Source organism: Orbicella faveolata, unplaced genomic scaffold (assembly GCF_042242905.1).
Source record: "Orbicella faveolata isolate gen_17 unplaced genomic scaffold, um_ofav_v1 contig_36, whole genome shotgun sequence".
Lineage (NCBI taxonomy): Eukaryota > Metazoa > Cnidaria > Anthozoa > Scleractinia > Merulinidae > Orbicella > Orbicella faveolata.
Genome location: NW_028301565.1, coordinates 13,940,001 through 13,952,500, shown reverse-complemented (window position 1 = coordinate 13,952,500; position 12,500 = coordinate 13,940,001). Strand labels below are relative to the sequence as shown.

At 40.9% G+C, this 12,500-nt stretch overlaps 3 protein-coding genes across 9 annotated transcripts in view; 1 reads left to right on the top strand and 2 right to left on the bottom strand.

Moving 5' to 3' along the window:
* LOC110064252 (dimethylglycine dehydrogenase, mitochondrial-like) overlaps nt 1-1,924 on the top strand; it is a 12,913-nt gene extending 10,989 nt beyond the window's left edge. Inside the window, exons 13-15 of one of the 2 annotated variants that reach the window (XM_089275368.1) lie at nt 51-110; nt 204-338; nt 1,172-1,924. In XM_089275368.1, the coding sequence (XP_089131494.1) occupies nt 51-110; nt 204-338; nt 1,172-1,360 (384 nt within the window). In that variant the 3' untranslated portion in view covers nt 1,361-1,924. Of the gene's footprint in view, nt 1-50; nt 339-1,171 lie in introns of both variants that reach the window. The other variant, XM_089275367.1, reaches the window with a different exon arrangement.
* Nucleotides 1,925-2,748: 824 nt separating this feature from the next.
* Nucleotides 2,749-6,249, bottom strand: LOC110064254 (protein SLC31A2-like). Of its 3 annotated transcripts, XM_089275371.1 has the most exons (5): nt 6,053-6,249; nt 5,628-5,686; nt 5,011-5,077; nt 4,505-4,634; nt 2,749-3,574 (listed from the first exon to the last, which is right to left on the bottom strand). In XM_089275371.1, exons 3-5 carry the CDS (start codon nt 5,075-5,077, stop codon nt 3,307-3,309), a joined length of 465 nt encoding a protein of 154 aa, XP_089131497.1. In that variant the 5' UTR covers nt 5,628-5,686; nt 6,053-6,249; the 3' UTR covers nt 2,749-3,306. The 3 variants fall into 3 exon arrangements, with proteins under 3 accessions (XP_089131497.1, XP_020626943.1, XP_089131496.1); XM_020771284.2 differs by lacking the exon at nt 5,628-5,686; XM_089275370.1 differs by lacking the exons at nt 5,628-5,686; nt 6,053-6,249 and having other exon boundaries at nt 5,011-5,427.
* A 542-nt stretch (nt 6,250-6,791) lies between these two features.
* LOC110064251 (uncharacterized) overlaps nt 6,792-12,500 on the bottom strand; it is a 21,050-nt gene continuing 15,341 nt past the window's right edge. For all 4 annotated transcript variants that reach the window (XM_089275363.1, XM_089275365.1, XM_089275364.1 and 1 more), the window contains 5 exons: nt 11,704-11,826; nt 10,840-11,196; nt 9,637-9,865; nt 8,804-9,087; nt 6,792-8,640 (listed from right to left, as the gene is read on the bottom strand). In XM_089275363.1, coding sequence (XP_089131489.1) covers nt 8,378-8,640; nt 8,804-9,087; nt 9,637-9,865; nt 10,840-11,196; nt 11,704-11,826 — 1,256 coding nt within the window. In that variant the 3' untranslated portion in view covers nt 6,792-8,377. The remainder of the gene's footprint in view (nt 8,641-8,803; nt 9,088-9,636; nt 9,866-10,839; nt 11,197-11,703; nt 11,827-12,500) is intronic.

Below are 12,500 nucleotides of genomic sequence, written 5' to 3'. Positions count from 1 at the left end.
TTTGGCCACTTATGCCATACTTTACACAGTTTTATTGTATTTTTCTGCAGATGAATATGTCAACCAACGCTGTTGAGGCAGATTTGATGTCGTCGATAAAATTAAACAAGGTAAGAGGCGTTTCTCAAATTCATGGCGTGACTTGTGACACTGATGTAGTAACGCAACCCAAACAAACCTTTGCTCCTTATTCATTCAAACAGGGGGTCCATTTCATCGGACGAGACGCCTTGTTGAAACTGAGCAAGGATGATTGCGAACGTGTATTGTGTTTCCTAACGATGGATACAACAGATGTGGACCCTGAAGGGAACGAGACTGTTTGGTATGCTAATAAGGTACGTTTATTACACTATTATGACCGCGATAGGAATCATGTGATGATGAGTACTAGTGAAGTAAAAAAAGAGGTCGTTCCATGGCAGGGCGCGCGTTGTGTCTGCGGTACCCCACATTACATCTATAGTCTGTCCTAAGGGGAAAAGCTTTTGTATATCACGTATCGTAGTCGTAGTTCTGGTCACCCATTGACTCCCCAAAACAACAAATGGACACCACCTTTGAGGGAACACTCGGGGTGTGTTCCTTTGGGATGATCCAGATCAATCCAAGATCACTCACAATATGGTACATCAAAGGAACCGATCAATCCACTCTGGGCCGAGTTGTTCGAAAGCCGGCTAAAAGTATTAATGTTTCTTGTATAAAAATGTTTTTCGCTACCTTTGTTTTGTGTACTTTGAGTTTATTCAAACTCAAGACTGAAGGACAAATAACATAAACAGAATACCTCACCGAAAAATTAAAAAACTGAAATATAAATTCCCGCTAATCCTGGGTTAGTTGAATCGGGCCTTGAACGACCCGGCTCAGCCGGATAAGAATTCATCGGCTCCTCTGATAACTATGAATTGAGTGATTTTGGTTAAATGTTCTTGATCCTGATCATCACAAGGGAACGCGCCCTTAGTAAACTCCATTAAGGGAAAACTTCCCTAGAGAGGTCCCTAAGACATGGTTTTGGCGCAAAGAGAACACCCCAGAATAATCTCCCACTAAAGGGATCTAAAGGGTTCGGTTCTAACGCGTGGTTTAGTAAATCATGCAAGATACGTGTAGTTCCAGGTTGGAAACGGTACGAGTGCTTCATTATTTATTTCATTCCCGTCAGGTTGTAGGATTTACTTCAAGTGGTTCGTACAGCTATCAGCTAAAGAAGAGTATATGTTTCGCTTATTTGCCACCTTCCCTGACCGAACCGGGCTCTCGAGTGGAAGTGGAAATGTTAGGAAACAAATTTCCAGCAGTGGCCGTTCAGCAGCCATTGTTTGACCCAGAACCGATCCGCGCAAAGAGATGATAGAAGACAGAAGCATGTTCTCTCCGTTTGAGGAAACGTCTTCACTCTTTTATTACTCCTTTTAGTAGCTTTTATTTCAGTCTTGCTTCTGTCTTGCAATGTGAAATACGTGAAAACTTGCTGTTCTCTAATTACTTATCCTGGTCTTTCGAACACTCCGCCACCCACTCGAGTGTGGGATGTAGGGTTGGTTTGTTACAGTGCAATATCTGTGTCATTTTGTCAACGCTTCCTTTATTAACATGTCCCCACCAAATTCGAAAATAACTGCATTAGTATTGAGGTTTTGATGGGATATCAAAAAGAGAAATGAAATGACCAGAGTAGAAGGTTTAAAACGCTTTGCTTCGTATCCAAACCCCATGATACATGATACAAGTCCATACATGATAAAGTTTAACCTTCATTCCCGGAAGTTTTGATTCTGTTAATTGCTGGCAGTTTCAAGGAAAGGTTCCTCTACAGTATGCTTCACCTGTCTTTGGGTCGTGATAAGTATGTGGTGCAATAGTATGTAAAAAGACTACCAAGCGAAATGAAAAAATGGGAAAGAAACAAAACAAAGTGGTGAATTAACTTGCGGTAAATCAGCAACCGTCATAGGTGTATGTACATGTCGATATAAGAGGTGAGAAACTTTCTGGACTAACACTCCGAATGGTTGATTCTGAGTAAGACTTACCAGGGCAAAATCATACAGTGCATTTCAGTCCAGTTCGAAGGGAATATGTTTCAACATTAACTCTTGTATTTACGTAGTCAATGGTAAAGTGTATGCCTCTCTGTTTGCAGTCGTGAGCTGTAGTTCAATTTGCGTGTGGTGCTCTTCGTATGGGGCCAGGTAGCCGTCTCCTATAAATGGCTCGATACCCTTTGAGAGAACAACAGAACAAACAACAGAGACAATTCCCCTAGCCCTAAAACAATAACAGCTCAGTGCTACACTATAATAACAAAAAAATTACACTGAAGCTTACGAGAACTGGTACTTCCGTCGATATGGTTCATAATGCCCACTGTACGTGCTCTTGCCACATATGGCTCGCGACACTTCTAGGTTTGCTACGCGGGTGCGTGCTATCGCCTGGTTGTCTCTTTTAGCGCTGAACTTTTTTGAGAAAAGGGCAAGAGACGTCGGAGACCGGGACAAACTCTGGTAACTTGTAACTTTGGGCTTCGTTTAAGTGTAGTTTTTAAGAAACCAATCCATGTGGACCATTAAAAGTTAAAGCCAAAGCAACTTTTTATACACGGTTTGTGTTTGCGAGGCCGTGTATACGGAAACAAATATCATTCGGACATAACATAGATAAGACTGACAAGTTGGCTATTTACAAAGCACGGATCTCTAACCCGTGGCAGGAAGAGTCAGGACTTTGATCTACTAATTACATCTCCTCCTCTCACATTTATTTAAACAAAAATATTTTTTGAACGACAGCGACCGTCCCACGATAGATGGAAATGCTTGAACTTAAAATATAATGCAATTCAGCGGCGCTGTCTTGTGGTTTCTTAATACAGATACCCCTCCGGAAGGGGGGCGGGTAATATGTAAATCATTGGGTTAAGATTGTGCCGCTTGGGCACTGAAACCCTTACCTTACTAGACCATGATCAGCTTCATTTTGCAAGTCTATTCTAGACTACGCACCAAAAACCCCTACCTTATCCCAGACTAGCTATTTTCCATGCACTACTATCGTACTATCGTAATCCAACATAAGCCAAATAAACCAATATCTTACAAAGACACTTTCGAGTTTCAATTTCTATTATATTAGAACCGCAGGCAAAGAACCCTGTGCTAGACTAAATCATTTATACACAGGCCACTTTTCCGGTAAAATACACCCAATTCTAGGTCAAAACTGTTTGATTTCTATACCCTATCTCCGACTAAACTGCTTGAAAACCATACCCTTCACTACTTGCTCTTCTTTTCGTTAAATGTCCGCACCCTGTATTAATGGGTAACGCTTTCTTCTTAATGACAGATAATCCCGTTGAATGTCACTGTAGTCAGCAGTCTCCTCTCTGCGGTAGTAGGTTTCAATGAGAGGCGTCACCACGTAATAACCCATTCCTCGACCAATCACAACAGCCACAAAGAGCCACGTGTTGTACGTCATAGCAATTAACATCAGGAAATAGGCGAAAGAGAGTTCGGCCACAAACAGACACGTCTTTGCAATCTGTGTGATAAGATTTAGCCTGAAATAAAAAGTAAAAATTTCACAAAAACAATTATTGCAACTTATGTTGCAACTTCTGCGCAATGGGTCATGTGCCTGCACCGCCTCAACAGGCAGGGCTGATCATATTAAAATCATGTTTATTTTCTGGGGTGGTTATGTAATATTTTTATATAATAATCAATTAAATACCAGGTGAGCTTTCGCGCGAAGGTATGATATCTTCACACGTGAACAGACCACGATTGTTACATAATAAACACCGCGAATTTTCGTCTCTCAGGGGCACCCAACGACCGTTTTCTCTCTAATGCTGTTAGATGCTGTTTTAGGCTATCTGGAGTACTTTTAAAGCTCTGTAGGTTAATTTTAGGTTGCACTAAAAAATTTTTATCTGTTCGGATATTCTAGGGGAACTTGAGTATTCTCGAATTTATTAGGGCTTTTTTGTCCATTTCCCGAAAACCTTAGGTCTTATCGCCTTTCCGAAAATGATAGCTGACCTTTTTTCGGTACTCAAAACGACATTTTCAACAGTCCGAAAACAACAGACATTAAATTTCTCATATCCCGAAAGTTCGAGGTGCCAATTCTCTCAAGAAAATCAGAGGGGATTAAAGGCCTTCCGAACAGATAATTTACCGAAACGATCCGTTGGGTGCCCCTGGTCTCTCCGCGCGACCATGCAATATCCTCTATTTACTAACAAACGTATTTATTTTAACTCTCAGTAATTTCTATAATTGTAATTTAGACATACAGTTCACGAGAAGCAAAACCAACCAAAGAAAACCGAAATTTAAGTTAATACTAACCTTGCTAAGAAGGAAAAGGCACCGTATATTACTCAACAAAATTCAGTTTTGTTTTACCTTGTATGAGCTATTTGAACGTTTAAATTTTGGAATTGATTCAATTCCAAAGTTGACATTACATGACCATATCTTACTTCTTAACAATGATATTAAATGTCTTCTCAGATAATTCCCAATTCTTTTGTCGTGACTTGATGTGAATTCCTTTCACACACTCGTACAGCACTGCCAGAGCAAGCACGGCCACAAAGGACCCGCCAATGTCTGCAAACACGAAACACTGTTATATGTGGTGTGTTTTTAAAAAAGGTTGTTCAATAATCTAATTGTTTTGAAATACGTGTATAAACAAAAATTAGGTCACTCTTTGATGACATGACTAGTACAGTACGTGCACGTATGTATGCGTTAATTATTTATCAAGATCGGTGTGCGTAATTTCTTGCCGCAATTAATTTAGTAATTTCAATCATGTCTTTCTTTTTTGCTGTGTGACGCACATAAATCCAAATTCTAGGCGGACGAAAACGCTACTGGAACTGTTTAAGTGGAACCAAACACATATAACATGGTACAATACTGATTCAGATCTTGTCAGAACCTATTATAGGCTTATAAAGATAACAAAGCGACAACTTACCTCTTATTGAGGTCACCTTCCATTCTCGAAATATCACGAATGTATGGTTAGGAATAGAGAAATGCATCTGCATAAGGATGAAGAGAAGAACCACTTTCAGCTAATTTCACTCAGCAAACATAACTAACGTCTCTAGCAAGTCAGTAAATAGCTTTGATTTCGATGACGACGATGGGGTTTTCGAACTGAGCTGTCAAGCTGTGAGCAATGTCACGAAATCCTATACACGCAGTTGACAGATAAACCGAAAAAAAGGAAGTTTCGAGACGTGGGTCTGTTATTTGACTTATAGGCCTTTTTTATCCTTTCCTTGGTTCTCATAAGGTTACAACTGATTTCGTATTTATAAACCCATCAACCCATCGAGATATAAACCAGTTTGCATCCAGACAAATCAGCTGCTTGATGACCGTAAACACCATGAGGAGAACTGAGATATTGATTACTACTTAAGCTCAAGAATGGTTGGCTCCAGAGGAGTCAAAGGCTCAAATGCCAGCCGGTCTGAATTGTCTCGGTCATCGAGTGCTCTAGAGTACAATTTCCTTATATTTTTAAAAGCTTGAAAAGTTCCGTGTGAAAATATTGAATTTAACATTAAAAATATTGGAACTTACCGGATATCGGAATAGGGAAATTCTAGAGATGACAGCTCAATATTCACTGTTAATCAAGCCTAACATTTGTTTGGCATGACGGAAAGAAATATTTCTTATTAGTTTTGTATGTGCATTTCCTTAGCTGCAAAATCAGCCAATCCCTACTTCCAAGAAGGAGCTATGTATCTCGACTACCGATTATTTTTACGTTATGTTAAAACTACAATGCAACCCCGCCTTACGGCCAACCCCGTTAATACGGCCACCTCGTTATTACGGCCACTTTATTCTGGCCCGAAGAAAAGCTCAGTCAGTCATTATCTTATATAAAGAACCCCTTTAGCACGGCCACCAATTAAATACAGTCAGAGTTTTGACAGTGGCCCGTTGGTAACCGGATTAACGGGGTCCTATTGAAGTTTCTTCAAGCTTTGTGTCCTTACCTTTTGCATTCCTGAACGGGAAGAGTATTCTCGCTTATTTAAATATAAATCTGCCAAAACTATTCCTATCCTCTACGTTTCTAGCTCGTAAGTGCCGCAATTGTTTTGCAAATTTTCACTGAATTTGGTCAATCGTCGATGTTCGTACCGTTTCGATATTCCGTGGAACCGCGCCAATATGATGACACTTTTTCGTGACCCTATGCGATATGCTAGCGCAGTTGGTTATCAGTTATCATTCACTCTGTTGCTGCCGTTATTGACTTGTCATCGTCAATTAACCCGTGTTTTACCGATTTCATCTGATTTAATCACGAAGCGGAGATTGGACGGGGGTAGAGAATGCGTATAAACGGATCGATGTTGGCCCTCCGCAATTACGATCGATCTTCAAACTGAGCCCAGTATTGAAAGAGAGGTATGGAAAGGACGGAGAAAATTGTTGCCCACCATATCCGTAATAATATGTCCTGCAAGACGGAGATGACAAGGCCACTCGCCTAAATGTTTTACTGAATCATTTCCTGGCCTCTATAAATCTCACGATTCACTTGGTCTAAAATTTACGTTAATGTTTGTCATATACTTCGCGAGCGCTGACATATATCTGACACATTTCACTTCCTACTGTCAGAATCTCTTAATAATGATATTTAATCACGCATTTTCACGATGGCTAATGAATTTTATATAGAGTGTTTATCTATTTCCGTCATGTAGCGCTTAATTTAATGATGAGTTTATATGCCCTGGTATATATAGGTATTTATTTCAGAGTTTCAATGCATGTGTTTTAACAACTTTTATTTCAATAACGCAAGCTGGGGTAAACCTCTATTTTGTGGCATTTGGCCAGTGACTTGAACTTTAAAATCAACGTTCCTGTAGCTTTCTCCTCTGTTACAAACTTTCTCTTTCGTACATCTCCGGGAACCAATGCTTCCCAAGGTGTGACGGACTATTATAACAGTCACTTACAGCTACTAAAATAGCACTGATTTGTTCCGAAGTTGTAAAACAGTTTGGCCTACGCTACCTGAAATTAACGATAGCCTTAGCTGCACTGAATCACCCGAAATCTGCTACCTTGAGCTCGAAAAGTCCAAAGTAAACACCTCTCCATTTTGCGGGGATTTTATGATAACTCAAATCAGTCTAAGTATAACAGCTGAGGCTTTTATTTATCAATGTAGAAAAATAGATCCCTTCATTATGGCAGATTAATAAAGGAACCCATTCGACGCTTTATTTTGACCTGACTCTTTCTGTTTCTGTTCTATTCGTTAAAAAAGCATAGATAGAGCAGCTTCAAAGAGACTCCAGTTGTTTACCATTTACCCGAAAATTTCGGTCAGAATGTAAATGGAAGGCAATTTTGCCTGACCTACCGGAACATTTCCGAAGTAAACGGAACAGTATTGAGAGGTATAGTCCAAACTTTCCAACCAAAATATCCGAATGGAAAGTGTGCTTACCATGCATTTGCAATTTTTCACCTCCTGGGATCATGATCAGGTCGAACTCATCCTAGGCTCTGTCGGTAAATCGTGGTTGTTAAGGAAGTGGTAAATGGCCAATCCTGGCGGAACTCACCACCAGGTATTTTTGCTTGCCATTTGCACAAACCTTTGACGAAACGGTTTTTCCGCTTAAATGGTAAACAACCTAAGTTCTTACGTGTGCTTGCTTTAGTGTTTGTTTGTTTTCTTTTTCAATCAATCAGGTGTAAATTCCAAAAACCGGCGAGTTTAGCATACGCGTGTTTTCCCGCGTTTTAACACGGATTGCATGTTTCTGCTTCGAGTTCTGATTGGTTCGATTCTCTATACTGATGTATTTGTGGTGGTAACTGTTCACACTTGAGGTTTTGGGTAGGCTACAGGGAAACTGCTCTATGGCAAATAAACTAAGTGTAAGGTCCCGTCCACATTACGACGGAAGAATTTCACTCTGAACACGCATCAAATGTCTTAAATCCACACCAAACCGGAGGAATTTAAAAACGCAACAATCACCGGTCGTTTTGTATTTGTGTTTGAGGAAAACTCGGTCGGAGAAATCACATGATTATCGTGACGCCGCCGTTTTTTGAAAAACTCCGTTTTCTTGACAGATTAGTGTGGACGCTAGGCCTCTTCCGTAGCTGCGTTCTCAAATGTCTCCGGCGTAGTGTGGACGCTGCCTAAGATGATACTGTGATATATTTGTACAAAAAAGCAAAACAAAGCATATTCTACAACACTACACCACTCAGAAAATGCTATGTGTCACGCCACGCAGCCTTATCCCCCACACCCCATGTGTAGGAAAAGGTTTTTTTTTTTTTTAAGTAGAGGCCTTCATGTTGAAGTTCTGCTCTCCCGACCCGTTCACGTCATCATCCTTAGCAAAACCATCGTTGTCTCTCTCTTCTTTCACGTACTTGCTGAATTGCTCCATGGCGTAAACCCTATTGCGGTCTGCCAAAGCACCCTTGAAACGCTTCTTTACCTGGACTACTGCAACAGCCAGGGCGATGGCAAGAAGGAGCAAGACTCCACCGGCTGCTCCCACTCCTTTGACAAGACCCATGTTTGTTTCGACAGCAGCTGAAAGGTAACACATTTTTTAAGCTGATCAAGCCTTGAAGGCATTAAAAAAAATTAAAATCAATCGTTCTTTTAGGTCCCGAAAAGTGGTGCAGCAGTTATTTTTTCCCGACCTTTCACCGGGGATCGTCCTTGCATTTCAGATACAAATTGTGGTACTTACCGTTTTTGTCCCCTTTTCCTGGGTTTATCTTTTGAAATTTGATTGGTCCCGAAGATATCTCGTATACGTGAGTGCTCTCGGATCCAGGGTCCTCATCCCTACGTCCACGACTGCGGGAGCATCCCTGGAGGCAGCGTGAACGCGCAGTGTTACGGTGGCACGCTAGGACTTCACAGTGGAAGTGAACCACGGGATGATTCTGGATAAAACGAAAGGCTTGAATGCTAAAGCGCTGCTTAGAATTGATGGAATACGAGTAATTCAAGGTGGAATCCAAGCCACATCTGCAAAGGAATCAAGAAAATGAATGTGAAACAGATATTAGTATAGATCAGTAGAAGAGAGAGGTTATTCCACCTTTACACGGACAAAAGTTGCGGTGATGGCTTTCTAAAATTTACATTACGCGAAACTAGAACCTTTGTGGTAACTTTCATGTCTATGTCAGAGATAACTGGTTTGACAATATAAATTCCAGCTTCATGTATTGTATCACATGTCTATCTCTAATAAGAAATTAATTGGAGCATAAGTCCATCGGGTGCTGCCACAATATTTTACGTTGGTGGCATGACCTTGGTTATTAGGTATCTCAGCTGTGATCTGCCCGACTTCGACACGTAAGAGGTTCCGCTGTCAAAAAAAGTCCTCGTATTTTACAACCTAACAGCTGAAGAAATATGTCAAGCTTTTTGTTAGTTGAGGGGAGAATGGTCAGACCAGATCCCTAAACGTCTGATTCTGAACTCGATCCCCTACCCTATTCTAGCCATCAGGGCTCGGACAATGCGTTTACTATCTGCAAATGACCTTGATCAGCAAAATTTATTTACCCTCTTTGTATGAAGATATACTGAGGAACCGAGTATGGATCCGAAGAAGGCGTCGCCTTGCAGGTGTCAACAAACACAACCAAGTTCGATTGATGCGACTTGACTGCGATCTGAAGGAACAAACGATCCTGCAGACTGACTGTGATTGGATAATCATCATACCCATACGGGGTAAAATAGTTTCTTGTCTTGAACATATCCATTGTAAAGGTAAAGTTGCCATATCCACCTGTGTATGAAAAGATAGTCACAGAAGAATTCTACTCAGTGCTTGGCCCAAGAGATTAGGTTTCTCCTGCTACTTTCTTTTACCTCCCCTCCTCCCCCTCCTCCCCCCCCCCCCTTTCATCTTCTCCACCCTATCCTTACTACCTTGTTCTCGCCAACTAAAAAGAATGTGTACTAACGGAATGTAATCCCAAAACGGATCAACTGACCTAATGAATATTAAGTCGAAGCATTGGACTTATTGAATCAGCCATTTATTTGTCCGGATTAGTTTTACTCCCGAGGCGGGGGGAGGGGGTACTGCCATATATGGGCCATATAGGTATGTGCCGCTGTGAGGGGTATGGTTTTCAAGCAGTTTACTCCAGGATAGGGTATATAAATCAGAGCGTTTGGGTCTAGAATAGGGTATCATTTTTCACAAAACTGACCAGTTGGTTTGCAGATTTTATCTAGAAGACTAAGGAAACCAGGAATTGCCACTCAAAAATATAAAAAAATGACATCGGCAAGGTTAAATTTACGCAAATCAGCCTCAACGGTGTCGATAGATGGGGGGATTTGGGGAGTTTACTCTAGTATAGGGTAGCAAAATTCAGCTGAACTAGCTCTGGTATAGGCTAAGGGTTCCAGGCTCCCAGCGGCACATCCCCACCCAGAAATTCCCAAAGTACCCCCCCGGGGTTTTACTGTTAAAACATAAAGCATGATTCTGAAATCAAATGCTGCCACTTTTACGGCGAATCCGAAAAAGCTAAGTTTCATCATGTGCACCGCGGTCAAGGAGAATCAAAACGAAGCTCCACGTGAAATTATTGAATGATGGCAATTCCATCATTGGGCAATTTTAAATAACCAATCTTTGCAATGTTCCGCAGGGGAGGTTTGTTTGGTTCGCCTCTGGAGAGCTTCAATACTACTTCCAACTGCCGGAGCATTAGGAAGAAAGAGAAAACATTTTATTGTTTAAGTTACCTTCAGAAGAAGAAACAAAATTCTTCCATGTTTTGAAGCTTGGATTTCGTACCATTGCCTTTCGTCCAAAACTGCAATAGAACGGAATTGACACGTTTTGCTCCCGGGTAATGATGTTCCCAGGAGAAAACTGGACGCTTCGCACTTCGTTGTGGAACGTGATTGCGTCCTCGCTTTCGTTATGCGTGGTTCCACAGTCGTTCAGGCTCGTCCGTAAGGTAATGTGGGTATCATTGTAAGATGCTCTGCACGACGGGTAACGGAGGGTCAGTTTATTGGGATCAAATCCTTTGAAAGATTTCCTCTCCAGGAAGATGGACATGGCTTCATCCATACACTTAACATTGATTCCAGGTTCTGCGGAGGTAAGAAGCAATATGCTCTAGTTTTATCAAGGCAGACAAGATTACATCATCGCTATATGCAGTAGTTTAAAAATCTATTGTTTTTTACTTAAACTTTTGCAGGTTTCAAGAAAGTATTGTTTAAGTCAGGCACGTCTGTTTTACACCAAATCAATCTTGTAACATCCTAGCTGGTACAATGGAAAACGGGCCACAAAAATCTGTCCGTATTAAAGGGGATCTTAAAATAAGAAAATGACTGATTGTAAGGCGGGCCCGTAAGGCGGGGTTCCACTGTACAATGAAAAATGTTGAATAGAGTCATCAGATCGAAACAGGTCGAAAAGTGAACTACCAGTTTTGCTAAGGCTTAATAACAAAAAGGTGGAATTCTCAAACCTTTTGACATGAACTGGAGCATTCTTTGCAATTAACTGCTAACTGTATGTTACCATCGCCAGAACCAAACGAAAATAGTAATAATGCACGAACTTGCCCCAGTGTATTTACAGCAACTTACCATGGCAGGTTTTGTTGTCAATACTCATCGTTGTACCTTCGCGACATTTGCAATAGTGAGACCCAGGAATGTTGATACATTGGTGGGTGCAACCGCCATTTTGGGTTTCGCATTCGTTGATATCTGGTAATAACAAGAGACATAAAAGACTTTTGCAACCTTTCGTTATTTATGAAATATCGTTCAATACAGAAGTGAGATGAAGTCAGCATAAAGCATAACGAAACTTAGGGATAGCAGCGGAGAAATTGAAAAGGTAGTTTTTCTCAAAATCAAATATCTGTTGTTACATTTATAGTGGCCATTCGGTTGGAGAGGTACAAGTGGCTAGATGTCCCCTCTATCAGCAAGATTAAGATTTCTGTACCCACCTCTTCACCTATTTTAAGCAAGAGAAGGCTCGTTTTCAGCTCTGTGTTCACCCTTTTAAAGCAGAAATGTATCCGTAGCTAAAGAAATTGTCATTGCCCAAATGATGTAAATGAACTTCTTCATAGATACCGAACCTTTAGCATGTACTAAGTTCCTCATGCTTAATCCGCTTCATATCTTTCTCATTATGTATGCCCTTGTTATTTCTAGCACTTCTTTAATGCTTTTGTTCCTTTTCTCTCTCTCTCTCTCTCTCTCTCTCTCTCTCTCTCTCTCTCTCTCTCTCTCTCTCTCTCTCTCTCTCTCTCTCTCTCTCTTTTTGGCAAGAACACATTTAACTCGGTATCTACTTCTCCCCTTCGACCTAAACTTAATTTGCACATTCCATCCAAAAAACATGTAATAACTCGGACGTGCAGGTATTG